This window comes from Sinohyriopsis cumingii, chromosome 18 (assembly GCF_028554795.1).
Source record: "Sinohyriopsis cumingii isolate HCF-2022 chromosome 18, ASM2855479v2, whole genome shotgun sequence".
NCBI classification, from domain to species: Eukaryota; Metazoa; Mollusca; class Bivalvia; order Unionida; family Unionidae; genus Sinohyriopsis; species Sinohyriopsis cumingii.
Window position 1 is genome coordinate 73470601 of NC_142978.1, and position 15112 is coordinate 73485712.

At 36.2% G+C, this 15112-nt stretch overlaps 1 protein-coding gene across 1 annotated transcript in view; it reads right to left on the minus strand.

The window, feature by feature from the left end:
• LOC149776976 (uncharacterized) overlaps positions 1-15112 on the minus strand; it is a 29020-nt gene that overhangs the window by 4632 nt on the left and 9276 nt on the right. The window contains exons 2-5 of the mRNA XM_089941704.1: positions 12304-12378; positions 4959-5057; positions 2409-2626; positions 260-365 (exon numbers count right to left, since the gene is read on the minus strand). Of these exons, the coding sequence (XP_089797830.1) occupies positions 260-365; positions 2409-2626; positions 4959-5057; positions 12304-12378 (498 nt within the window). The remainder of the gene's footprint in view (positions 1-259; positions 366-2408; positions 2627-4958; positions 5058-12303; positions 12379-15112) is intronic.

Consider the following 15112-nt stretch of genomic DNA (forward strand, 5'->3'; position numbering starts at 1 on the left):
CCTACCATCAGACCAGACTGGGTCAGCTACTGCGGTGTATCCTTGGGCAAGACATTTTACTCCATTTGTCTCAGCACCAAATAACCTGCTTGTCTTGCTGTGCTGCAAAGCACTAAAACCCAAACCAAGCCTATCAATCTTTCAAGCTTCTGTATGTAATCAGTGATCCAAAAACACATTACAAAGAAAGGAAGTATTTTCCACTTTGAAGAATGTGAGCAAGCATCAAACTTGTGATAATTTTCATCATTTTTTTTACCTATTCCTTCCTGTCTCTGGGTCATAGACTCTTCGTACTACACTCTGCTGTTTCTCCCATTCTTCTTTGGTCATTGGTCTCATAGCCTTGCTTTTTGACTTCTTCTCTAGCAAAAATGTAAGCACAATGATATCAACATTTCTGTAAAAATTCTGTTTACAAATCTGTTAAAATCTTCTGCAGCTACATAATTACATCAAACTGGCAAAATCTTTTAACACAAGACCTAAACATGCTTTTCAGTAAAGTAACAGTCCAGTTGTGGAAAGGAGACTAAAGCTATATTTATTACTAATAAGTGCATCAAAAAGTACCCTAATTGCTATAATCTGCCCCATAGGGCCTAAAACAGAGGAATTTGTGTCTGGAAACCCCTTCAAACAATCATCAATACAAGCAATATTCTATGTAAAAGCTATGAAGTTAATCTACAAGGGTCCAAAATGGAGTAGATGAGACAATATCGTAAGTCACATCTAGGTCTATCTGACAATGTTCAGATCAAATTACATTAGAATATGTTGGTGATTACAAATTAACACTCCAAGTTAAAACATGAAGTTGCCAGACAAGAACCATAACTCTGTCCAAAATGATGTATGCAATACCAAATTCCAAAAAGGCACATCTATGCCTATGAGAAATTGTTCTTACCAAATCCCATCACAAATATAATGAATTGTTCTCGTGCAATGCTGGTTGCAAGCAACATTCTAAATTTTCATGTGAAGACATGAATTTGATTGACAAGGGGCACAACTCTGCCCATGATGGAGTTGATAAGACTAAACCCATAAAAGGCACATGTAAGTTATTTAGACAATGTTAATGTTAATACCAAAATGCAAAAGAATATACTCAATGGTTCTAGGTTGCAAGAATCATCTTGTGTGAAGTTAAATGTCAAAGGCCATAACTCCTTACAAAATGGAGCTGACAAGACATAACCCTTTGAAATGCACACTCAGGTCCATGAGAAACCAATGTATCAAAATACTTCTCGAAGTTATATGCAACATCGCTTGTGAAAATAATAAGTTAATTGTCCATGAATATAACTCTGCAAAAAGGAGTTGATGAGATAAGACTATTAAAAGAAATATTTAGGTCTATGAGGCAATGTTTACATCAAATTGTATCTGAATATGTTGAATGGCTTTTGAGATGTGAAGCAACATCTCATGTGAAGATATGAAGTTACCCGTCAAGCGCCATAACTGTATCCAATATGGAGTGGAGGTCACAAAACCCATAAAAGGCACATCTTGGTCTATGAAACAATGTTCATAAAATACTGCATCAGAATATACTGAATGGTTCTTGAGCTATGCCAATTTCAAAGGAACATCCCATCTGAAAATATTTAGTTTGTTGTCAAGGGCCATAACTACCCAACATGGAGTTGACAAGAAATGAGACCATTAAAAAAAATGTCCATTTAAGTCTATGTGCACACCAAACCACATCATAATATGCCAGTTACACTGACAGGATGTAGTGGATATTTAAAGCTGATGGAAAAGGACAAAAACTCCATTGAAAAAATTGGGCCTGAAAAGGATAAAGACATTCCAAAGGCATTATGCAATTCACCTACAAAATGGAATCCTAATTATGTGTATGAATAGCAGAGCTTTTCTGGTTACAATAGGGGTCAACAGAAAGAAAGATGTACAAACAGCAAAGGAGATTACTAAAGGGATCATACATCTTAATGCAGGACCCTAACTTACTGGTTCCTGGAAAATGACACACATCCAAAACTTTGATAAAAAGCTTACCATTAAGTGTAATAAAAACAGAATACATTTAAATGTGGTTTCATTCAAGATTTCACATGGAGTTACCATACAAACCTTAACAGATTGATCACAGTGGTTTTGATTCATGAGGACGTTCTAGATGTAATGTGAATGACAATGCATAATACACAGTCAAGAGATGACAATACTATATCAACAAGGTAATCAACAACCTCAGAAAACAGCAAGCATTACAGTGAAAAGTAGAAATATCGAACACAGATCACAATTAGATGCAAATATCAGAAAAATTAAATTCATGACAAAGATCAGAAGTGACCTTCCTTCTGGGAACCATTTGCAACACTAACTGATTCATACTATCACAATTAAAGTCTGGTTTGTACCTCCTTTAGCTGCTATGGTCGCCAAAGAAACCTGTGGCCCTATAACCACAGTATTCTTTGGTTGTCCAATATTAGAAGAGATGGCTGTATCTAACATTAACTTTTTCTGTTCTTTTTCTTTCTTTTTGTTTTTATGCTTGTGCTTCTTTTTCTTTGTCCTTTTCTTTTTCTTCCTTTCTCTTGACGAAGATGAACTGTCAGAGAAACTGGATGATGACCTGAAATAGTACAGTATTTTTTTTCTCAGATAGGCACAGGAGACCCACTATGTAATTTTTCCAACTAAAAGAAGTAGTAGTGGACACATGAGAAAAAGGATTATTGAAGAATAAGGGTTCCACATGATAGTGTTTCTTCTGGACACTCTCCTACATCTTTGCCAGCCAAGGGTAATCATTTTACTTAATTTTGCATCAACTTTTGCCATATGTAGCTAGCCAAAACAGTTCCTTAACAAGTTCTTTCTTACAGGTGATGAGATACTGTCCACAGCAAGCAAAATCAACTGACCAATCAGATGGTTTGTTACTTAACCTATTAGGCTTTCAATATGGTGACTTCCATGATATCTACATGCCTCAATTCAAAAGAAATGCATTAACATTTAAAATTGGAAAAATTTACGTACAACATGTATCATTGCCTATGATTAGTTAAAACATTCTTCTTAGGTAAATGTGATGAGCAATCAGATTGGACAAGTTTCTTTTAGCAGAATCCAATCAGACTGTAGTGTAGCCGATACTGTTTTCGGCTAGCTAAATATATCAATGGTCAATGATTCTGGTGAAGATGAATCAGCTAAAATATAATGGCACTGTATCTGACTTATAAATACTAACATAAAACCTGAACTAAGAAATGTAACATACTAGACAATGGCAATGCCATTAGTGCTAGAAAAGTGAAGTCGGTGTCTAGTTGTGCTGCTGAGAAAGAAAAATACTAGACACTGTAAAAGTAAGGAATGGTCTTATCATCATACACAGAGTTATCACCAGTCACAGGATTATTATCAATCATAAAGTTATCATCAGTCCCAATCTCCAGTCAGAAGGTTATCATCAGTCCCAAACACCAGTCAAAAGGTTATCATTAGTTCCAATCAGCAGTCACTGGGTTATCATCAGTCAGAATCACCAGTCAGAGAGTTATCAACAGTCTCCATCAGTCAGAGGGTTATTATCAGTCCCAATCATCAGTCAGAGGGTTATCATCAATCACAATCATTAGTCAGTGGGTTATCATCAATCACAATCATTATTCAGTGGGTTATCATCGATCACAATTATCAGTCAGTGGGTTATCATCAATCACAATCATCAGTCAGTGGATTATCATCAATCACAATCATCAGTTATAAGGTTATCATCAATCAAAATCATTATTTAATGGTTATCATCAATTGCAATCATTATTCAATGGGTTATTATCAATCACAATCATTAATCAGAAGGTTATCATCAATCACAATCATTAGTCAATGCATTATCATCAATCACAATCATTAGTCAGTGGGTTATCATCAATCACAATCATTAGTCAGAGGGTTATCATCAATCACAATCATTAGTCAGTGGGTTATCATCAATTACAATCATTAGTCAGTGGGTTATCATCAATTACAAACATTAGTCAATGGGTTATCATCAATTACAATTATCAGTCAGAGGGTTATCATCAATCACAATCATTAGTCAGAGGGTTATCATGAATAAATTATGGTTAATATGTTACTCAGGTTTACCAACATGAAAAATTTGCAAAAATTGTGAAAACTATTCATCACTTATCAAGATTAAATTATTAATACTTTAGATGGGTATAAAAGTCTGTCTGAAAAATGTAACAATAATCTGAATGAAATATTTCTCAATTTTAAACAGATAAACCAACACTGATGTATTAGTCAATAGTCTAAAGTACTATTACTTTTAAAATATCAAGATACTGACGTTACAGCATTGTGATCTTTGTTACAGCAGTCACATCTTTTTCAAATTCTCCTGCAGTCTCCTACAATTTCATTGAGTTAATTTTGGGGTGTTGTATAACACTGCTATTTTGAGAAGATTAAAGCTCTAGATAAACAAAAATAAGATTTAAAATGCAATATTATTAACGTAACATGACATTTTGTGATTTTGTTTAAAGTAGTGCAAAATAAAGCACATTATGATGAAAGTTTTCAAATACATTTAACCAAAAACACAATAGAAATAATGAATATGATAACATTATACACACCAGGTGATCTCCATTGCTCTCTAAATCATTCATTGTACCTTTATGTTCCAGACAAATCTAGGCAAGTCTAGTCCAAGGAAGTAATAAAATATATATGAATTTTTTTAGGAGGGAACATTCACAATAATAAAAATGAAAAGCTTGTACAAAAACCTATCTTTTAAATTTAAGCAGGTATCAAACAGCACTGAAATATCAAACAAATCTTGGAAGAAACCTGAAGTTGACTATTCCAAGATAACATTTTATGGTGGAAAACTTTTCTCTGCTCCATGAATGTCCATGGCAGATATTACTTTTTACCTTGAATGCTTATGCTTTCTTTTCTTTGTCTTTTTTCTGCCCCTGGAAGGTGATGATGAAGATGATGAAGATGATGATGAGCTATCTGATGAAGAAGATCTGAAAATGAAGTTTCACCATATAAATAAACTCTCTATTAACAAAAAATGGACAGACATTCTATCGGCTGAAAATAATTTCTAGGAATGCATGATATGTCCATTTCTTCTGTCTTTTCATTTTTGTTTTACTGATAAGTACTGAAACCATCTCATATTCCTTAGAAACATATTTTCTTATTTGTTCACAAGATACCTGTAAGTGCAGTTCAATACAGGATTCTTTGTCATGGATTTTGTCCTTGAACCTGATACCTACATACCTAGTTTGATTAAATCTACCGGTATAAATCATATTTGGGGTGGGTGGGTGCAGGTTCTGAAGTGGCATTAATGTATCCTTCAGATACATCCACACAGTAAGTTGGATAAAAATCCATTCATTTTTCTTGGTAAAAAGCCAGGTCAAGACCTTAAATTAAAATCATTAACTGAGTGCTGAATATCAACTTTCTGAAAATCAAGAAAGAACAAAGTCAATTTATTTTTGTTCAAACAGAGTCAATAAAACTAAGTACAAAGTCAATTTACTTCTATTCAAACCAGGTCATTAAAACCACCTGTTCAGAAGCAGCTATATCAAGATTTTCAAGATAGCTATCAAGTTAGCCATTACTGTGTTTAGAACAGCATCATTTTAATACAGACCTACCCACTTATATCAACATCACTTATGTTGATAAGCCGCCAATTTCAACAAAAAAGCAAAGTCCCGGTCACTTGGTCTACTATTACAACCAAAATTGTCATGCTTATGTTGATGTCGAGATAAAAAATAAAGGTACATGTCAACAGAAGCCCTCAGTCCCAGTTTGAACAAATCCTTTGTTTTCTAATCATTTATGTCAACAAGCTGCCAGTTCCGACCCATACTTTATTCAACAATTGGTTGATCTTGCCGCCAGGCTTTACATTTCCCGCCTAATCATTTATGTCAGCAAACAGCCAGTTCCGACCTGTACTTTATTCAACAATTAGTTGATCTTGCTGCCAGGCTTTAATGTCGCAGTCAGATAGAAAAAAAAAGGCTTTTGTTTGGTCCTATAAATTTGGCCTCTCGCAGCAACTTTAAATAAAAGCAATGAAATCTGATCGATTCATGCATTTTCCAAAGGGATTGGTGATTAAAACAAGTTTATTGTGCTGTGAAAGTTTCCTTTTCAACTTTATTTAGCTTGTGTCAATGTATACAATATTATGCCTTCATTAATCATATCAGCCGCATATCTCTTGTTCGCTTTTATGTACTTTTCATGATGACTTTAAATAAACACATGTACTGTTTAAACCGACTTGTTGACATGTTTTCATTCCCCTGTGAATAGCCCCATCCCCTTGGTATCCTCAATAAGATGGTAACAGACTGACCAAAATCTAGGCCAATTTAAGTACATGTACTTGAAGCATGTAAATAACAACTATGCAACCATGTGCTAATGCCTACATTGAATATCGACACTGAACTGAATATCGTAGTGAATGTTTTTCATATCAGGATGTGACCAAAACAATATTTTATTGTGGATTTTATTACACAAAGGTAACCAAAATGTAATTTGTCAATATACAAGTGTATTTCACACTGGTTTTGTCTTCATGTACTCAAAATTTCCATTGTTTGATTTCTCAAAGTGTAAATGTTACTCACTGACGACAGGTCACCCTTTACTGACGAATTTAACTTGTATCTTTTCTTCAGACCACCACCCCAACACTTATCTCAACATCCGCCTATGTCGACAATATTTCCTCGGGCCCAAGGATGTCGACATAAACGGGTAGGACTGTATAACAGTTGCTATGTATTGTAAGAAAGAAGAGAAAAGACACAAATATGTTGGTTTGGCCATCTGGAGAATTATCTTTCAAATACTTTCTCATATACTGCAGGATCACAATGGCATCGTTTTCATTAAGACCATATAGTGAGAGGTGTTTTTGTGAAAACTCCTTGTCAATGTCTGATCAGCACTATTGTTTGTTTTTTAAGGACAAAATATCAAATATCGTTAGAAATATTCTAGTGAAAATCCCATGTTTATATGACCATCTGTTCAGAAGAAGTAGCTAAGTCAAGATTTTCAAGACGGCTACCATGGTGGCCATATTGGAGGTGATATCGGAACAATTTACATTGAGAACCATCTATATGTATATGTTAAAAGAAATCTTTTACTGAAAAGCCCCTGTCACTATGACCATTAATTCGGAAGTAGCAATAACAAGATTTTTCAGGTCACCATAGTAGCAACAATCGAGATTGACTAAGTGATACCATTTTCACTTAGAACTAGCTACATATCATAAAAAGACTTTCAGTGAAAACCCCATTTCAATTAGTAATTGGAGGCCCAGAATAAAAGAGCATTGTCCCTTCCTCTTATGACTTAGACCTAGACCACATGACATCAGAGTGTTGTTGTTGTTGTGGGGTTTAACGCCATTTTTCAACACAAGATAGGCTATACATGGCGGCCAGTATAATTGGTGGAGGAAGAACCCTGGAAAACCCCAGGAAGAACCACCAACCCATGTGAAGCTACTGGCAGGCTTTCTCACATACCAACGTTAGCTGAGCCTGAGACTCAAACTCACGCAGACAGAGGTGAGATGGCAGTGATCCATAACGATGAGCGCTTTAGTCCACTCGGCGCCCTGACATCAGAGTGAGGTAGCAGTGAATCTGTGCACCAGTAGCAGGTAATTATTACATGATTAAAACTAGTTTTACCCCTCCCAAAAAAAACTACATTTTAAGAGCAGTAGTTGTTGTTGTTGTCGGGTTTAATGCCATTTTTCAGCATATGACAGGCTATACATGGTGACCAGTATTAATGGTGGAGGAAGAACCTGGGAAAACCCTGGAAAGAACCACCAACCCACGAGAAGCTACTGGCAAGCTATCTCACATACCCACATTGGCTGAATCTGAGACTTGAACCCATGCAGAGAGAGGTGAGATGGCAGTGATCCGTAACGGACAGCACTTTAGACCACTCGGGGCCCCTACAGCAGTAGTACATTACCTGCTAATATAGTATTACTGAATTTAACAGATAGGAAGAAGGCTGATGACCTCAACAAAACTGGTATAAAAAATAGATGCACTTACATTATACATCTTGATTACTCTGAGCTGGTAGATGGCTCCTTGCCACATGTGCAACTGCAACAGAACCTAACAAATACATACCTTCACTCTGATGCACCAAGAGAGAAGGTAAAATGATGAAAATGTAATGTGAGAGCACCTGAAGGTCACTCTCATAACGTCATCCAATGAGGAATGACTCAAGCAGGCCCAAGATGCAGCAACAGACCTAACCTCATGGAGACTTAATTCTCATGACAGGGCTTTCTCTCTGCGGGACTGACAAGTTCTCTAGATTTTGAGGACAATTCACCTTCAGTCAAGGTTCAAAAAGCTGTTTTGATAATGACCAATGAACACATGAAGAGTTTAATATAAGTTTTCATGAGTGAGAAAACCAGTTTTTAAAGTTCAAATTTGATCAGACAAGAAGGGTGATGATCCAATCCATGAAGGAACCACTAGAGAACTTGAGAGTGTAGAAAAGGGATGTCCTAAAGCCCTTAACGGTAGAAACAGAATATACTCTTTCCTTGAAAATTAAAAGAAAGTTTGCTACTGTGTTTAAAGAGGGACCATTAGAATCAACCCATTTCCTATTACATTTATTGCAGAAGATTCTCACTAGGCATTGTAAACCTTGAAAGTTGATTGGCTGTATGCCTAATAAATGCAGTCAGCAACCTTGCTCAAAAACTGAACCTGGCAAATATTAGATCAGTTGGGAAGGGAGATGCCAATGGTTCTTTTTAGTCATCACATAAATGCTCATGGGTGGTGGTAATAGGACTAACCCTACTTATTGTCCTCTAAGGCAAAAGAGATTGCTGACCCATTCTTGACATCCTTCATGTGCCCCCATACCATGAAACCAAGGCATAGACATCCATTATTTCATGGTGGGAAGTAAGACTCCCTATGCCCAGACCAAGAATTAAAACGCTGTGACCCATTGCTCAAAGTGTGTTGCTATGACAGGTGACTGGTACTTGAAGCCCAGTGTCAAGTGATCCGTGATCAGTTACCAGTGAGCCCAGTACCTGGTGACCATTCTGATAATGCAGATCTAACTGCTAAAACTGCTTCAGATCTGTTTGAATGAGATTGTTGCTCTCACCTGTAGGGAAGGTGGGACATGTTCATATCAGTCACCTGTAATATAACTATCTTGACACGGCACTGCTCATCTCTGTTGTGAAGGTATAACCCACTCTCCTTGACAGGGTGCTGCTCATCCCTGTCTGGAAGATGCACCCACTCTCAGGTCTTTTCCCTTTCGTAGAAGAGGCCAAGGATCTGTCCCTCACCAGCACTGATGGCACCAGATCAAGCATAAGGCACACTTGGCATTTTTGGTGATCACCAAACCACAAAAGTCGCCCTTGGTTCCTGCTCCACTGAGGCGGACTTCCCTATCATGTGAAGTGATCCAGACCCACCTGAAAATGGAGAACAGAGGTTTGCTCTGAGATGAAGAAGAGGAAAAGGGGTCTTCCTTCCTTGATAAATGAAGCAATCTGCTGACAAGGCAACATATCAGACATCTGTCCATGCATACATAACCAGTACACAACAGAGAGGTGGGGTGAATGTCCCATAGGCATTTTTCTTCCTACACTTAACCACAACTTGAGTTGCTCAAAGACAATAAAATACAAAATAAAACTATCAGGAAGTAGAAAAGGAGAGATGAAACTTATCCTGACACCAATACGAAAATGGGTAACAATTACCAGAAGCACCACTTCACTGAGCAAGGTGCAGAAACCTTGTACATTAATTACAAATAAAATGCAAGAAAACACTCCATGCAAAAATGGGGGGAAAATAACTCAGTCAATACAAAAAGGGTAATGATTGCCCAAAAGTATGTTTAGCAAAAATAAAAACAAAGATTAAATTTGGTGGAGCATCCTGACATGTGAACTCGGATGATCAAAGGAAAAAGAGCCTTCCTGTGTGTTGGCTATAACTAAGGAGTCAATTCTGGGCCTCTGGAGGAGGGAATATTAAGTATGCCTTGGGACTTATTGTTCCAGAAGAGGAAAGCAATACTTCACTAGCTGGTAATGTATTACTGCTATTAAAAACAAAATTTTCAATAAGGCCATCAATGTGACCATATTAGATATCAAACTGAGACTAATTTCTTTTGAAGCAACTAGGCATCATAAGAAGTTGTTTAATGAAAATACCATGTCACTATAGCCATCTGTTCATAGTGACAATACAGACTTTTAAAATGGACTCTATGCTGGCCATAGTGGATGTCAGATCAGTTCTGTGTTCATATAGGACCAACTAGTCATGACAATTAAGTCCTTAAGTGAGAAAGCAATGTCACTTTGACCATCAATTTACATGAAGTAGCAATAACAACATTTTCAAGATGGCCACCATGGCAACCCATGCTGTAGGTCAAATTGGCACCATTTAGGTTTAGGATCAACACTACATTATAAAATGTCTTTTAGTGTAAACTCCAGGTCAATATGGCAATTCTTTTGTGATTAGAAAATTTTCAACAGAGCCACTGTTGCAATCAGATTATGGCTGTCCAATCAGGACCATTTTTATTTTGGAATCAACTAGACAACATCAAAAGCCTTTTTGTGAAACTCCAATATCGATATGATGATTCTTTCAGGAGGCTTAGTGATAAAAAGACTTCCGAGATTGCCATATTCGGTGACCGAGGAGCTCCACTTTCATTTAGGACCAACTATACATCAAAAAGTCTTTGAGTGGAAACCCCATACTAATACAACCATTCAAAAAAAGTATCAAACAAGATTTTCAAGATGGCTATCAAGATATCTACACTGGATTTTAGATTGGCACTATTTTTATTTAGGGCCTAATAGATGTTATAATTAGTCTTTCTGTAAATCCCCATATCAATATGACCACCCATTCAGGTGTTGAAGACTCTGAAGATGACAACTGTGTGGTCCTAATGAATGGTCAAGGAGTACCATCTTAACTGGACCATAAAGACCTTGTAATCATTGTGTGTGCTAGCTTCATGACAATCCCACAAACAGTCACAAACTTGTTCTAATGGACATACAACAGACGATGAAGAGAGGGATAATGTACCATTGCATAACCTCTGAAGTTAAAACCAGATAGGGTAGAAAGGGGGGGGGGGGGCTTTCCTAGTTCTACATTACTGTCCACTGTGTTCTAATATAGCTCTTGGTTAGACAAATTTCTGTGAAAATCATTTTTTCCAACCAGATTCCAGTTCCATGGAAATTAGAAAAAATACTGATAAAATGTGGTCAAGATAACAAGGGATTTCATCCAAGCTGAATAGAAAAGAATTAAGAACAAAATAATTACAAGCAATGTCCAGAGTTCCAGTGTAATAATGTGTTAGCACATTTCACCAAAAGTCAAATGCGCTCAGGCAGCAGTTATCCAGTTTTAATGTAAAACACATTTCATCCAAAAACGCCCACACTCTGAGTGGCATTTATCCGGTTATAATGTAAAGCACATTTCAGCAGAAAATACAAATTTTGACTCCATAGATACAGCTAGCACCGACAATGAGGCATGCAAATTTCTTATTATTTTCAAGTTACATTCTGCCAAATGCAATAAAACTAAGTTGTGATGGAAGCACTGTAAACATGTCTGAACAATACATGATGGGTGATCATGTATTCAGAAGCACTAATAATGCTCAACTGATCATAACATCAAACAGTTGGGATCAGTTTATTATGTGAAACATGTATTCACTCTAAGTTGTAATAGTTGGTGAGAGTTATTTTTTCCGGAACAAAACCTTATACATATAAAGTACATGCTGCTAAACACATACACAAGGTGTGTAGATCTTTTTAAACTAATACGGATTAAAGGCAAATGTTCTTTGTCAAATAAATTATTAATTTTACAAATTACAGGATTCTGGGTAAAATGAATATTTTAGTTTTATTTAAAATTAAGTAATTAGAAGCCTGTCTTTTTCTCACAATAAATCTAACAGCGGAGTTTGTGGTAATTAGAAGCCTGTCTTTTTCTCACAATAAATCTAACAGCCAAGTTTGTGGTAATTATAAGCCTGTCTTTTTCTCACAATAAATCTAACAGCTGAGTTTGTGGCAATGAGAACTGTTTAAAGTTGTTCAATAAGGTGTAATACCTGGAATGCTTGTTTTTCTTCTTTTTCATCTTCTTCTGCTCCCTTGATGAAGAGCTATGTAAAGATGAGGATGACCTGAAATACGAAAATACAGTTCAATTACAAAGAAAAAATGTATGAGGAACTTTGTAAACTTTATATTTTTGGACAAAACTGGGGAAGATCACAAGTAATTCATTTGAAAATCGCTTTTATTTCTAATTAAAGACTTCATCAGCATTTTGGGAAAACACCGTTACTATATGATAGTAATTAGCACTTTTCTAAAGGGTAATATGGTTATGTAAGAACAAGAAGTTGTCACTCACATTGCTAACGTCACTTTCTGCTGAAAGATTGATGTGTGAATTGGATGCATTACATAAACGTACTGTCTGTAACTGTAATTTTGCTGCTCCTAGAAAAATAATAATAATAATAATAATAATAATGAAGACGACCGTTCCAGTAGCCAAAGTGGTAAGAGTGTCTGCTTCAGATGCACGAGGTCACGAGTTCAAACCCTGGCCAAGTCATATCATAGCCTTGTGAAAATGATGCTAGCAGCTGCCTTGCTTGATGCTTAGCATTAAAAGGTTAGTGTTAGGACTGGTCGGCTTGGTGTCAGGAAAATGTGACTGGTTGGGACATGATGCTACATGTCTACGGCATAATGCCCCAGTGTTAGGTATCACTATAAATTGCCACACTACCGCAACATTGCATAATGACATGTAAATGTTTGCATTGATGCAAATAATACATTCTGTACCCGTGTAAAGCGTTTTTGTGTGGCGCGCACCCTTAACTTCTTCAATGAATATTGAAAATACATTTTGAGTCATGACCTTGCATTAGGAAAATTAGTCTTCCTGCCTGCTTTGATGTTATTGCTCCTAATTTTGTATATTTTGCCAAAACAGGTGAAGAATGTTTGAAAAAGACTGCCTGTCCACAAGACAATCAGACTGCCAAAATTACTTGTTTGTCCAATCAGTAATTGAATTCTTGAGTTTGAAGAAAATGTTCTGCTCCCAGATTAGCACAAAAATTCATTTAAAATAGGCATTTATCTCCCTGATCAAAAGTCCATCAAAGACACCAAATGTTCGAATGGCCAAAAGAATTTCCAGGAATTTAAGGTACCAAGTGGTAAATTTAAGGAAAAAGATTTTCAAATTAGCCACTGTGGCAGGGACATTCGTTGTAACATCTACACCATTTTCATTTAGGATAAAAGAGACATAACAAAACTTTTAGTAAAAACCCATATTGATATAATCTTCCATTCTGGTGAATTAGCGACAAGAATTTCAATATGTTCATCATGGCAGCCATATTTAAGGCATAATTTTCATTCTGCATCAACAGATATCACCATTCATCATTTAGTGAAACTCTAAGTTGATATGACTTTCAGTTTAGGACAAGCAGTAACTAGATTTTCAAAATGGCCATATCATGTTGACCATACTGTGTCAGAGCAGCACCATTTTCATTTAGTACCAACATGATATCATAAGAAGTCTTCTGGATATTTAATTAATTTTTATTTACGATCAACTTACATCATAACTAGCCTTCTAGTGAAAACCCCACACATTTTCCGTTCAGAATGAGAAGCATCAAAAGGATTTTAAGGATGGCTGCTGTGGTGATCATATTGGATTTCAGATTGGCAAAAAAAAAATCTTTTAGGAGAAACCAGACATCATAAAATGTCATTCATTAAAAAACGATATCCTGATAAGACCTTCTACTCAGGTAAAGTAGTGATGACAAGATGACTACTTCTGTGGCAATACTGGATGTCCATACAGAATCCTTTTCATTTAAGACCAACTAGACATCATAAGACTTCTGGTGAAAACATACCAATATGACTTTCCATCTAGAAAAAAACACTGATAATATTTTCAAGATGGCTGCCGTGGCAGCCAAATTGGAAGGTCTTCAGACGAAAAGCCCATATAGATCTGACTTCCATTTGAAGGAGTAGCAATACCAAGATTTTCAATATGGCTGCCTTGGAAGCTATATTGGACAATAAATAAGCACCATTTTCATTTAAGACCAATTATATATCATAAGGAGTCTTTTTTAGTGAAAACCCCATGCTAATATCATCATCCATTCTGGAGAAGTAGCTAAAGCAATATTTTCAAGATGGCTGCTGTGGTGGAAATATTGGATATCTGAGCAGTACACTGTACTATTTTCACTTAGAACCAACTATAGCAATGTATGAATGTGTGTGTGCAGTTTTATGGTAATCATCAATGTAGTTTAGAATGAGTACTGCTAACAACCTTGTGCTAAGTGGAAGGATAGACATCGGATGACAGACAAGAGGCCATCCTATAAGCTAAACATAACAATGACCAGTAGAGCTATCAAAAAATAGTATTTACATAAGGAACTTAGACAAAAAGTTTGTAGTTAAACAATTTTTTAAGTTATAGTATATAGACAAATCTATCTTGGCAACACACTCAACTGACAATCTCTCGTCCCACCACCAGTCAGATAACATTTTTATTCAACATCAGTTTCTGGCTCATAAATACCCAGTATTTTTTGCAAGATATAATCTTTTTTGCTGAAAGTTTTATGCATCTGTCTATATATATATATATATACACACACAGGGGTCACGCTGTCCAGGCGAAGTGGGCAACTAAGTTGCCTCAAAAATGTAAACTTCGCCTTATTTTGTTAGGAAAGCAAAAACGACATTGCCCTGTGACTTTTTTAAAGGTATATTGACTGATAATACTGTTTTAGATGCCCCCTTTGTCTTAGCCAGGTTAGTTCTAGTGTTGTGTTGTAG